This window comes from Spermophilus citellus (genome assembly GCF_964194105.1).
Source record: "Spermophilus citellus genome assembly, chromosome: 9".
Lineage (NCBI taxonomy): Eukaryota > Metazoa > Chordata > Mammalia > Rodentia > Sciuridae > Spermophilus > Spermophilus citellus.
The window spans coordinates 125239753-125253601 of record NC_138191.1 but is presented as its reverse complement, the minus strand read 5'-3'; the positions used below and the strand labels follow the sequence as shown (position 1 = coordinate 125253601).

The 13849-nt window shown below is 50.5% G+C and overlaps 1 protein-coding gene across 1 annotated transcript; it reads left to right on the top strand.

Moving 5' to 3' along the window:
• Nucleotides 1-10488: 10488 nt before the first annotated feature.
• Nucleotides 10489-12818, top strand: FAM43B (family with sequence similarity 43 member B). Its single transcript, XM_081307424.1, has one exon. The coding sequence runs from the start codon at nucleotides 10934-10936 to the stop codon at nucleotides 11918-11920; it is 987 nt and encodes a 328-aa protein (XP_081163550.1). The 5' UTR covers nucleotides 10489-10933; the 3' UTR covers nucleotides 11921-12818.
• Nucleotides 12819-13849: the final 1031 nt, after the last annotated feature.

The following is a 13849-nucleotide window of genomic DNA, read 5'->3' as shown; positions in this document are numbered from 1 at the left end:
GCCAGCTTCAATGGCAAGTAGGGCAGCCAACCAGAGTGGAACTCCCAGCCCCCGTGGACCCTTCCCTGACGGCTGCAGCCCCAGCTCACATCTTAGATCCAACCTCACAAGAGACCCCCAACCAGAACTGCCAGCCCCCGAGTTCCTGACCCACAAAAAACCAAGAGACGAGATTAAATGATTGTGTTTGAAGCCACTAAGTTTTGGCATGATTTGTTACATAGAGACAATTGATACACTAGCTTTTTTTTTTTTTTTTTTGGTAGTGGGGATTGAACACAAGGATGCTCTACCATTAGGCTATCCCTTTGTTTATTTATTTTTTTCTCTAATTTTGAGACAAGGTTGCTGAGGCTGGCCTCAAACTTGGGTCCTCCTGCCTCAGCCTCCTCCGGAGGGGTACATGCCACTGAGCCAGGCCTTTTTATTTATTTATTTATTTTAAGTTCCTCTTGATTAATTAGGGCTCTGTTCCTCTCAGTGAACAATTAAGTCGTTATTTGCATAACAATTCATTTAATGTACTTATTTCCCCCAACACAAATCCCTCTCCCAAACAAAACTCCAACTCCTGGGGCAGGGACTCTTTGCCTTGCTCTCTAGGTATCCCATGCCTCCCACGGTTACTGGTGCGCAGCACCTGTGGGTTGACCGACTGGGCAGATGGGGCTCAAGTGGAGAGAGTCACGTGAATATCCATTGGGGGAAAAATAGAGGGAGCTCCAAATCCCCTCCCCCAGCCCTGTCTGGGATCCCACCTGCTTTGGCTCAGGGCCTGCTGGGCTGCAGGTGTCTCCTCTGGTCTGCATTCCTGAGATCCAGCTGTATCCAAATCCTGGCCTTGGTTGAGACTCTTCTGTTGTTTGTGATGTAAACACAATTTTGCTCTGAACTGGACTGCAATTAGAGGAGATGTGCCTTTCAAAAGGCAGCCTCCTGAGCAAGGTGCGCCCATCAGCATGGTTCATCTCCTGCGTCGCTCCTGCTAGTATCTGGGCTGCTGATTACAGACTACTGCTTTCTGAAGACTCTTTTACATGGAAAATCCTTCTCACAATCAGCAGTTTTTATCACATTCCCCCTCTTCCTTTTTTCTGAGTCAGAAATACACGTGCGCTATTTTACCAAAGGTAAGGGGCGGGCCACACTCACATTTCCGTTTTTGCTCGGCCACTTGCTAGCTGTGTAACTACAGGCAGGTTATTTAACCTCTCTGAGCCTGGGTTCCCTCATCAGTAACATAGGGTTAGAAATGGTTCCTACCTTGCAAAAGTAATTGTGAGGACAGTTGTGGTGAAGGAAAAGGACACAACCTGGCATACAGTAAGCATTAAGTAAATATCGCTTTACTATTATTAGAAATGCATATGGTGCACACCTGTAATCCTAGCAGCTCAGGAAGCTGAGGCCAGAGGATCAGAAATTCAGGGCCAGCCTCAGCAATTTAGCAAGGTCCTGAGAAACTTAGCAAGATCTTGTCTCAAAATAAAAAAGGGGGCTGGGGATGTGACTCAGTCCCTGAGTTCAATCTCTAGTACCAAAAAAAAAGAGAGAGAGAGAGAGAGAGAGAAAAGAAAACGAGGGGCTGGGGTTGTAGCTCAGTGGTAGAGCGCTTGCCTAGCACATGTGAAGCACTGGGTTTGACCCTCAGCATCACATAAAAATAAATGAATACAATAAAGTTATTGTGTCCGTCTACAACTAAAAATATATTTTTTAAAAAAGAAATGAATATAGCTTCAAACAAAGTCAAACAATTACATCACAGACAAGTCTGCAGCAGAATTTAGGATGTGATAAGCATCCGAGAGCAAACATAAGACTCTTAAAAAAAAAAAAATTGAAGCAGACACAGATGTATGCCAATCCAGCCTCGGAAGACACACACTCCTACGGACCCAGACCCAGCCTCATGATCAATCACAGTTCATCTCTATTTCACTTATATAATCACTTACAAGCCCCTGGATATTAAGAAAATTGTACTTCCAGAGCCTCAAAACTCCTGCCAAAATCTAAGTGAAACAGTTCCCGGCCTTCAAGAGAAGAAGCATTGTGCAATTGCTATCTACCTTTCTCAGACAGAAGAGGCAAGCAGCCCAAGGTCACAAAATGAGTCACTATCGGAAGTGAGACTTTTTTTTCTTTTTATAAATAAAAGTGTATGTGCTGTCCTTTAAGCATAATATAATGACCTGCCATCAATGAGGGTTTGCTCTAAATTGTTTTTCTTGCAGCAAAAGGCTGCCTCCTGAGCTAGGTAGTGGGGATTGAACACCCCCCACCCCAGGATGAACACTGAGCGAGAGGGTGATCACTGAGCCACTCAGAGCACCTCCCAATCAGTCACTCAACAAGCATCCTCTGAGAGCCTGCTCGGCGGGCTGGGGCGTGATGCAGAAGATGGGAATGCAGGGTCCCCGGACGGAAGGCAGGCACACACTCAGAAAGTGATCACACAGAGAATGAGTTGATTACGATTCTGAGAGATGCTCTAAAGGGTCCTTGGGGAGCAGGACCAAGGGAAGGCAGAAGGAGTCAGGCAACAATTTCCCAAGAGCGGCGACACTTGAGCGTTGGCTTGAAGAGAGGCACAGACTGGATGAAGAGCAGGAGGGGAGACAGAAGGACGGAGACGGGCCGGTGTGGAAAGGACCCGAGGCAAGGGCGCGCTCTGTGGCCACAGGGAATGGAAGGAGGCTGGGATCGGGTGTCTGGGGCAAAGAGGTGTTGGCAGAGAGGGGCTCCCAGGGAAATGGGAAAAGGGCAGCAGCCATACAGTGTGACAGTTGGGGACTCTTTGAGTTATCTTTGCTGAGAGACAGATTGTTACAAAGTTTAGCAACTTAAGACAACAATAAACATTTATTATGACATGGATCTGGTCAGGCACTTCGGGGTAGCTTAGTTACATGGCTGTGGCTCAGGAGACAGAGAGAGAGAGAGAGAGAAATGAAGGAAGGGAGCAATCAAGCAAGCAAGGACTTTCAGGACAGCCAGCTTACGTGGTGACAGGTGCTGCTGTTGGTAGGAGGCCTCGGTTCCTTGCTACCTGGACTGTCAGGCTGCTCCACCACCCTCAGGACATGGCAGCCAGCTTCTGCCATAGCAGGTGACCAAGAGAGAATACGGCAGAAACCAGGATGTCCCTCATGTCCTAGCCTGAGAAATCCCACAGTGTCACTGTGACAGTATCTTGTCCATTGCGTAGACCTATCCCTCGTGGGAGGGGCTGCCCACAGGCATGGATACCAGGAATCCAGGACCCAGGAGCCATCTTGGAGGCCAGGAAGAGCAGGGAGGCCTCACTGCAGAGCACGGGGCCTCCACCGGGCTCTCAGGAATACAGCGGTTCTACGATGGCAGTGACCAAGGAGGGAGTATAGCAATCAGTCCACCTTTCTCATTTGGCAGAAAAAAGAAATCTGCTGAATGCATATGCATAAATAAATACGATCCCAGGAGTAAATGATCATGAGATCAAGTAAGTATGACACACGAAAATCAACCTCTCTCTCTCTTATTTATTTATTTTTGTAAAGGGGGTTTCACTGTGTCCCCCAAGCAGGCCCCTAACCCCGGGCTCAGTCCTCACTGAGCCCTAGAGGAGCTGGGACCCAGCTGCCACATGAATCCTAAGCACAATCAGGAAGCATCAGAAAATCACTGAGAGACGCTCATTAGACACGGCAAATCGAGACTCAGGCCCCTCTCCATCCCCAAGCCTCACTGAAAGAACAGTAAAGGGACACAGGCGACAGACAGGCGGTGACAAGGAGGAAGGACGGAGGGCAACAAGCCCAGCGGGATGGAGAAGACTGGAGCCCAGCGAGCATCAGGCCCGTGTGGCCCAGGACCCTGGAAACTCAGCAATGCCATCCGCAGGCATCTCAGGTGGGGATGGACACCTCATCCTCCTGTCCTGAGCAGCATGGAGACCCCAGCCCACCCCCCCCACCAGACAGGAGCTTTACTTGCTAGAGGACTGAAGCAAAGGGCCTCCGGGCTGAAGACCCCAGAATGAGGGGACCCGAACCTCCATGGATCCGTGGGATCTCCTGGCCCCATCTCCACGCCAGGGCAGCCAGCATGGCATAGCCCTCCGCTGTAGGCAGACCAGCAGCACTCTACACAGTGACGGCCACACTTGAGGGCTTCCTCACAAATGGCTCTGTCCTCAGATGGGTGCTCACAAGGCAAGCCCTGCCATCGCTCCCAAGCACCCTCCACACCCAGAGCTGCCAATCAGTTTCCTACCCTCAGCTAGGACAACACCACAGTGATTACGTTAGAGGAAAAGATTTATATTTGTTTAATTAATTTAAAAGAAAAATCAGGGGAAAGAGCCGTGCTCTGTGGTGCATACCTGTAATCCCAGCTACTCGGGAGGCTGAGGCAGGAGGATTGCAAGTTGGAGTCCAGCCTTGGCAACTGAGTGAGGCCCTTAGCAAGATCCGGTCTCAAAATAAAACATTTTTTTAAAAGGGCTGGGATGTGGCTCAGTGGTTAAGCAACCCTGGGTTCAATCCCAGGTACCACAAAAAAAAAAAAAAAAAGAATGAAAAAGTCAGGGGAAAGAAGCTTAGCCTATCAATACAGGACATGGAAAAAAGACTTTTAAAAACCACTATAATTAGAAAACACTAAGGTTTCCACCAAAAAACATTTGGGAACTAATTACAGTAAAGCTGAAAAATCAACAAGCAAAAATCAGTTGTGTTTCTCTATACTAACAATGAACAATCTGAGATGGAGATAGGAATCCTATTTACATAGCATCAAAAAGATACAATTACTTGGAAATAAAGATGTCACCAAGAAGGCAAACAATCTGTACACCAGAAAATAGAAAACATGGCTTAAAGAAATTAAAGATGGCACAAACAAATGGAAGCACATCCCAGGCTTATGAGTTCAAAGACTCTGTATTGTCCAGATGTCCATCTACCCAAAGCCATCTACATGTTTAATGCAATCTCCATCAAAATTCTAATGACATTTTCCAGAAATAGAAAAGTCCATCAAGGGCTGGGATTGTGGCTCAGCGGTAGAGCACTCGCCTAATGTGGGCGGGACCCGGGTTCGATCCTCAGCACCACATAAAAATAAAGGCATTGTGTTGTGTCCATCTACATCTAACAAATAAATATTAAAAAAGAAAAGAAAAGAAAAAAATCCATCAAAAAAATTGTATGGAATTTGAAGCATCCCCAGCGAACCAAAGAAGAACCATGTTAGAAGTCTCACACTTACGTTCAGAGCAGTATCATGCACAAAAGCCAAAAAGTGGAAGGAACCAAGGGTCCATCAACAGATGAACAGACAAACAAAATGTGGTATACATAGACAGAGAATATTATTCAGCCTTAAAAAGGAAGGCAATTCTGACAACACATCCTACAATATGGATGAAACTTGAGGACATCATGCTAAGTGAAATATGCTAGTCATAAAAAGATAAATATGGCCAGGCACAATGGCCTATAATCCTAGCAGCTTGGGAGGCTGAGGCAGGAGGATCATAAGTTTAAGGCCAGCCTCAGTAACTTATCAAGGCCCTAAGCAACTTAGCAAGACTCTGTCTTAAAATTTATTTTTTTTTAAAAAAAGATAAATACTGTATGATTTATATGAACTATCTAGAGTAGTTAAATTCATAGAAATAAAAATCAAATGGTGGTTGCTAAGGGTTACAGAGACAGAAAAATGAGAAATTTTTGTTTAATGGGCATAAAGTTTCAGTTTACAAGATGAAAAAGTTGGTTGCACAATAAAGTGAATGTATTTAGCAGCATTAAGATACATACTTAAAAACAGCAAAAAGCCACACATGGTGGCACAGACCTGTAATCCCAGTAACTCAGGAGGCTGAGGCAGAAAGATCACAAGTTCAAGGCCAGCTTTGGCAATTTAGCAAGACTCTGTCTCAAAATAAAATAAAAAGCCTGGGGATGTGGCTCAGTGGTAAAGCATCCCTGGGTTCAATCCCCAGTGTCAAAAAAAATTATATATGTATCTTATCACAATTAAATTATAATTAATATTCTCAGAGACATTAGAGTAAGTCCATGAAATAAGTATTGGCAGCAGTAAAAATAATAAGAAATTGATTTTAGAATGAAAAATTTTGTCTTATAAAGAAATTTTTGGGGCTGGGGATGTGGCTCAAGCGGTAGCGCGCTTGCCTGGCATGTGTGCGGCCCGGGTTCGATCCTCAGCACCACATACCAACAAAGATGTTGTGTCTGCCGAGAACTAAAAAAATAAATATTAAAAATTCTCTCTCTCTCTCTCTCTCTCTCTCTCTCTCTCTCTCTCTCTTCTCTCACTCTCTCTTTAAAAAAAATTTAAAAAAATTTTTTTGCTGGGCATGGTGGCACATTCCTGTAATCTCAGTGGCTCGGGAGGCTGAGGCAGGAGGATCTCAAGTTTAAAGCCAGCTTCAGCAACTTAGTGAGGCCCTAAGCAACTCAGTGAGACCCTGTCTCTAAATAAAAATATAAAAAGGGGTGGGGAATGTGGCTCAGCGCCCTTGGGTTCAATCCCTGGTGTGTGTGTGTGTGTGGGGGGGGGTGCTTTAAATAAAAAAAAGATGTGGGCCAGGGAAATAGCTCAGTGTCAGACCCTTGCAAGCTGAGGCCTGGGGTTTTATCCCCAGCACAAATCTAATAGAAAATCTGGAAGACAAAGTTGAGGTAATGTCCCAGAAAATAGAACAAACTTTTTAAAATGGAAAATTAGAAAGAACATTTTAGAAAAACTGGAAGATGAATTCAAGATATTCACCTAAAATAGATCTGAAAGGAAAAAACAGAAAAGAGAAGATGGGGTGGAGGAAATAGGCACAAAGAGATCCCCCGCAAAACTGATTTCCAAGACTAAAAGAAATTGATATCCCGATTAAAGGGCCCACCAAGGGCCCATACTCAACATACATCACTAGGAAACTTGAGAGCTCTAGAAGAACCTAGAAACTTCCAGGGAGAAAAGCCATGTCATTCATATAAGACCAGGCATCAGAATGTCATTTGACTTTTTATCTTTATTTATTCATTTTGCAAGGCTGGGATCAAACCCAGGTTCTGTTGGAGAACTGGAGGATGAATTAGTGATAGGTACCTAAGAAAGTTTTGTTTAAAAAAATGAGGCAATTAGTAACTTCTGGAAAGGAAAAGTCATCCAATAAGGGAAACAATTGTGACACACAGTATATACTTAGTCATGATCATTAAGCACTGAACACTGTTTCAACAAAAACAATAAAATGTTCTAACTAAACTAGGAAGGAGGGAGGAAGAAAAATATGTGTGATGGAGGGTAGACAAAAGAGCAATCACCATCACCTACTGTAACAGGGAGGCAATAAGCAAAGATTTTAAAACTGGAAGATCTGGCTGGGTGTGGTGGGGCACAGCCATAATCCCAGCAGCTCAGCAGGCAGAGGCAGGAGGATCACAAATTCAAGGCCAGTCAGTCTCAGCAATTTAGGGAGGTCCTAAGCCATTTAGCAAGATCCTGTCTCAAAATAAAAAATAAAAAAGGCTGGGGATGTGGCTCATTGGTAAAGCACCCCTGGGTTCAATCCCCAATACCAAGGGAAAAAAGAAAGAAAACAAACTGAAAAAAGAAAAAAATATAACTGCATACTAGTCTGTGAAATAGTGATACCTTGTGCAAGCTTTTAAGGTGGATGCACTGAGGGAAAGCTTAACAAAGGAGATGGAAGCCCACCCCCTTCCCGTGGCCAGACCAGCTTTTTTAACCACCCAATACAAAGGATGGTAGTCCCAAGGGCAGCTGAGCCCTATAAGGGAACAGGTTTAGGAAAAGAAGAGCAGACTATTCAAGATCAAGTTCAGCAGAGTGAGGGGTCCAGGAGGATGCAGCCAACTGAGGATGGGGAGGAGAGAACACAGGACCAGGGGGCCAGAGGAGTTGTTAACAATGTATCAAAGAAGCAACAGATAGGAGCAAAGTGATTAGAGGGGAGGCCCCAAATCCCCAGGCCCAGACAGAAGGCCAGCAAATTCAAGGCCACCTTTGGGAAGGAGAGAAGAGAAAGATTAATTAACATCAGCAATGTCAAATGCTGCTTTTTTGGTCAAGGGGTCTTAACCTAAAAACAGACTACAGCCCTTGTCACCTCCTGGGTTTTCAATGACACCCCACCCAGAGGTTTCTTCCAAAAACCAATAGAAACAGAAGCCACATCCCAGGACCAACTAGGGAGAGAGAGGGAGAGAGCAGGGATTCCATGTACAGTGCACACCTGCACATTCCCTCTCTAGTCCTCTGGTAGGGAGGAGGGTTAGGGTTGCCAGATTAAATACAGGCAATTCTCAGGACATACATATACCATGTGGTTTTGTTTGTTTGTTTATTGCTTATTTATTTATTTTGGTAGGAGGACTGAACTCTGGGGCACTCGACCAACCGCTGAGCCACATTCCCAGCCCTACTTTGCATTTTTTTTTAGAGACAAGGTCTCACTAAATTGTTTAAAGCCTAAATTGCTGAGGCTGGCTTTGAACTCCTGATCCTCCTGTCTCAGCCTCCCAAGCCGATGGGTCCTGCTCTACCTTTCTTTTTTTTTTTTTTTTTAATTGTCATAACAATTAACTCTAGCAACTCTAAAGAGGTAACACCATCCTCTGGGCAAAAGCTTGGTGACTTTGCCTCTGGACACTGCCACCAGCCTCTGGCCATTGCAGGGACAAAACTCCCAGGGGCAAGGTCAGGAAGGAGGGCCTAGGAGACCCCAGGCAGGATGAGGCAGAATTTTTCAATGAGCAGACTCTCAGGTCAAAACTACATGAAGTCTTTTCCCTGAAAGGTTTTGGTTGGGTGAATGTCTCCATCGGTCCAAGAGGCAGCTCGGGTACCCTGAGAAGCACTTCCATGACCCCCAGCTTTGCTGAGCCTGTACCCTTCCTAGGAAGTCAGGTCACATCTTGGGAAGTGTGGAAGACTTTTCTGTCCTTATATGAATTTTTACCACAAGCGTGTATTACTTTTATAATCAGCAGAAGGCAATGAAGACGTGACTGTGCTAAAGATGAAATGAGTCTGCCCTGGACCAGATCTTCCGTGGGGCAGCCTCCAAAGCAAGTAATTTCTGGTTCTTTATTTGCACCTCCTTTTGGAAGCACTCAGCAGCCCCATAGTGGTTTGTCCTTTTACTTTTATTCCCCTGGGTGTGTGTTTTGGGGGGAGGGGGTTCTGAGCCCAGCCACTCACCACTCCTGCCTGCAGGCACAGGATGATCGACCAATCTAGTCACTGCCCCCACTCTCAGATTTCTCTGGGTTTGGCTTGCTCTGAATTCAGTCCATGTCCAGACCTGGGCTCACTTCTAACCTGGAGGACATCCAAGATGACCTGTCCAGAAGCCAGAGTAGGAGCTTGAGTGTTGACTGCATGGGACCACAAGGCAATGGGATGACGGAGCCCACATCAGACCAGTCCTGGGATTCTAGGGAGCTTGTGGCTTAACAAATTCTGGAAGTGGGGAAAGTGTCCCAACAGAGCCCCTCCCTAGTAAGAGCCAACCGCTTTCCCTTAGGGAGTTCCAGGGGAAGATGGCCAATGTCCCATCTATATGATGGACTCATAGAAGGGTGGGAGCCTGCTCTTGGGTCCCCAGGGCCTAGATGGAGCCTTTGATCTACTTACTACCAGCCCTGTGACCTTGGGCCAATCAACTAACTGAGCCTGGGTATCCTGAGGATTAAATGAGATAATGAATGCTAAACACCTGGGAACAAATAAGGAGTTCACAAATAGGAGTTTATCTATTTAATCTTCAGAGAGCCCAGAGGCTGCACTTTGACCAGAGGGAACATTTCATCTGCCAGTCCCACAGACCCAGGATTGTTCTGAAAGGTTCCCCTCACCCTCAAAGAGTACACCTTCCCTGCTTCTGTCCAGGCGACCAGATGCTGGAGCAGTGACGGCCTCTACTCCTGTGCAGCAGCCTGGCCCATGACCTTGGAGGAACCTGGGAGAAAGCTTCACCAAGCGACAGTACTTTTCCACTGCACTGCTCAGCCACCTCTGCTGGCTTTGTGCTGTGCAGACCCTCCGGTGCACAAAGCCGGCCCCATCAGGAACCCATCCCATCAGAAAGCCACCCAAATCCTATTCTCAGGGATAGGGATAGGGACCTGCTGTGGGTGAGGAGCAGGAGGAATTCTAGAAAGAGGGGGTCTCCGAATATGCCACGGGGGGAGGGGGCAAGGATCCCACTAGAGAGGCCAAAGAATTTGCATCGGCAAAGTCATCCATAGCATATCCAGGGATTCCTAATCCTTTACCGCCCCTCCGTCCTCACCCCTCTCATAATAATAATTAAACCCTTTCTGCCGCGCCTGTGCCGGGTCCCGGGCAGCGCGAGCTTGTGCTGGGGGAAGGGAAAGAGGAGGGCGAGGGGAGGGGACAAGAGAGCTAGCGGTCCCGCCCGGTGATGTAGGCAGCCCGGGGAGGTGGAGCCGCGACGCCTGAAGGAGTCCCCACCGCAGCCGCGCTCTAGGTCTACCCCACCGAGCAGCTGCCATCCCCGGCACCGGCGACCTCCCTTGCCGCCGCAATTTGGGCGGCAGGGACCACGGGAATCCCCTCTTATTCGGGCCTGGGGGGCGTCCGCCAATCCCAGTCCCTGCCCCTCCTTGCTTCCCAGACGGCTGGAGCCATTCCCGGGGGACGCTATTCCCGGCCGCACGCCGCCGCCCGGGCATCTCGGCTGCCAGCCCGGCTGGGCAACGGGCATCTGCGAAACTAGCCCCGCCTGGCACTGGGCATCTTGGGCACCGGCTGTCTCTGACGCCGCCCAGCTTTTCGCGACTACAGGGCGGTGGGCTTCTGGGCGCTTTTCCTTCCCTGGGTCGCTGGATAGGACGCTGGTGAGCTCCCTGCGCCTCCAGCCCCCTGCGCCGCGATGCTGCCCTGGAGGCGAAACAAATTCGTGCTAGTGGAGGACGAGGCCAAGTGCAAAACGAAGAGCCTGAGCCCGGGGCTCGCCTACACGTCTCTCCTCTCCAGCTTCCTGCGCTCCTGCCCGGACCTGCTGCCCGACTGGCCGCTGGAGCGCCTGGGCCGCGTGTTCCGCAGCCGGCGCCAGAAAGTGGAGCTCAACAGGGAGGACCCGACCTATACGGTGTGGTACCTGGGTAACGCCGTCACCCTGCACGCCAAGGGCGACGGCTGCACAGACGACGCGGTGGGCAAGATCTGGGCGCGCTGCGGACCAGGCGGGGGCACCAAGATGAAGCTGACGCTGGGGCCGCACGGCATCCGCATGCAGCCGTGCGAGCGCAGCGCCGCAGGGGGATCGGGGGGCCGCAGGCCGACGCACGCCTACCTGCTGCCGCGCATCACCTATTGCACGGCGGACGGGCGCCACCCGCGTGTTTTCGCCTGGGTCTACCGCCACCAGGCGCGCCACAAGGTCGTGGTGCTGCGCTGCCACGCCGTGCTGCTGGCGCGGGCGCACAAGGCGCGCGCCCTGGCCCGCCTGCTCCGCCAGACCGCGCTGGCGGCCTTCAGCGACTTCAAGCGGCTGCAACGCCAAAGCGACGCGCGCCACGTGCGCCAGCAGCACCTCCGCGCAGGGGGCGCCGCCGCTTCGGTGCCCCGCGCCCCACTACGCCGCCTGCTCAACGCCAAGTGCGCCTACCGGCCGCCGCCGACGGAGCGCGGCCGCGGGGCGCCGCGTCTCAGCAGCATCCAGGAGGAGGACGAAGAGGAGGAGGAGGACGCGGAGTCGGGCGAGGCTGGAGCCCCCCAACGCGAGCGGCCCGAGGTGCTCAGCCTGGCCCGGGAGCTGAGGACGTGCAGCCTGCGGGGCGCCCCGGCGCCTCCGCCGCCCGCGCAGCCCCGCCGCTGGAAGGCCGGCCCCAGGGACCGCGCGGGCCAGGCGCGCTGAGAGCCCAGGGGCAGGACTCGCCGCCCCAGACCGGGCCGCCAGACTTACTGCCTCCAACCCCGGCCCTGCCCGCTTCGGCTCCCCGCTGGTCCCTGGCCCTGCCGCCCTTGTGGTCTCGTCGTCGCCTCCACCCTTATCCTGGCTCAGGGTGACACCTGATATGCCCTGGGCTATGGGGGGGGGGGCGTGTTCACTTCCCTGCAAACCCAGAGTTTCCTGGGCCCTGCGTTGGGGAACTGCCCTTGCGCTTTACACCGAGTCTGTGCCCACAGACCTCCCTGCTTCCAGCCAAAACATCCTCTCAGGAGAAGGGAGAGAAATTTTCAGAAACCATGGATGGTGGGTTTGGACCCTGACCAGGGTGGAGGCTGTGGCCCTGCCCTGGGTCCCTCTAGACTTTTTCCCCCGTGGTAAGAACCATCCTGGAGAGGCATTCTTGTAGGGAAAGAATGGAGTGACTGGGGGAAACTGAGGCCAGGCCCATAATGGGCACAGCGTCTGCAGGTCAAACTAACGTGGAAGAATTCTCTGCCTTGTGTGGGGCCTCTCTATGCCTTGGAGGACTCCTGGGACTTCACTGCTCTGCCTCTGGAGAAGACAGACTGGGCTGGTAACAGCTCTGCACCAAGCAGCAGCCAGAGCTTGTGCCTTGGCACCCCTAAGGATTCTGCACTCCATCTACAGACAGATAAGTAAGATCCCCCACTAGGTGCCAACAGCCAGGACCAAAGATGGGGCCTCCAAAGGAGGTAAGAAGAACCATTGGCTGGTGTGTGGGGATGCAGATGCTGGAGGAGAGATGCCCCAAGTCAAGGCTCTGGGCAAGTAGTCCTAACTGCAGCTGGATTCACATGGCAGGCTGAGGAAGGAGAGCGTGCTACCCCAACACAGGGAGGTGTCTCTACAAGGCCACAAAAAAGCCCAAAGATCTGTGTTACCAACCGATCATTGTAAATAAAGTGGATCTGCTTTTTCAGCCCTGTCATCCCTCCTGTCTTGTGTTTGATGCCAGGCCGCAGGGGGTGAGGTGGTCCTCAGGACCCAGCAGGGCAGGAGGAGACCCAGGAAGTAGCTCCTGTAGCTGGCTGGAGCCAGCTGCCGGGTTTGGGGTGGAGGCTGCTGTCAGGAAGCTATTCCTTTAATGTCAGGGGAGAGGCATATGCTGCGTCTGAAAACCATTGAGCCAAGCCCTGGAGGAGCCTCCTCGTCTCGGCTTCCCACAGTGTCTGTACACTGGGCACTCAGACGCAAGTGTCTCTGGGACATTTGGCAGGAGGGGGCACTGAGCTGAGTGAGGGCTTCTCATAAGCCATGTATTTTCAAGACGTTTCATGAGTAGGTCACAATATGTAGTAGAGACTGTGTGTCCCTTCAGGAATGAGAGGAGGGTTATGGAGGAGGGTTGGCAGCCCAGGTTTCTTTTGAGAGGACTGGAGAAGTCTGTGCAGACCTTTGTGATGGAGTGAACCTTGAGCTTGGATATCTTCTTTATTCCTGTGCTGAGCTGGGCACTGAGCCCAGGGTGAACCACACGGGTGGCCTCTGCCATTACCAGTGATCAGAATGATTCTATTTCCCGGAGCTGCCAGGACAGAGGGTACCACCATCACCTCACTCCAGTGGAACCCTCTCAGGGTCAGGGGGCTTTGAAGAGGAAAGCAGGGGCTGACTACATCGGGGGTAACAAGGACCCACTTGGCAAGGATGCCCATTGCTTCCCTTGGGGTTTTGCCGAGGCTTTTCTGATGTTTTCCCCACTTGCAGAAGGAGAAGTAAGGTGTCAGACCTGGAGAGGACCACGGGCTGCAAGGCAGCCTCTTGGATTGGCCAAGAGGCCCATGCAGATGCACGCAGCCTGTATTTACTAAAGCACCTGCCCTGCAGCAAGCACCATGCTAGGCCCCTAAGTCCTCTCTGCAGGGTCTCACT

What these genes read in the sequence shown, in the direction of transcription:
- FAM43B (XM_081307424.1), top strand. Translation starts at nt 10,934, where the DNA reads ATGCTGCCCTGGAGGCGAAACAAATTCGTGCTAGTGGAGGACGAGGCC.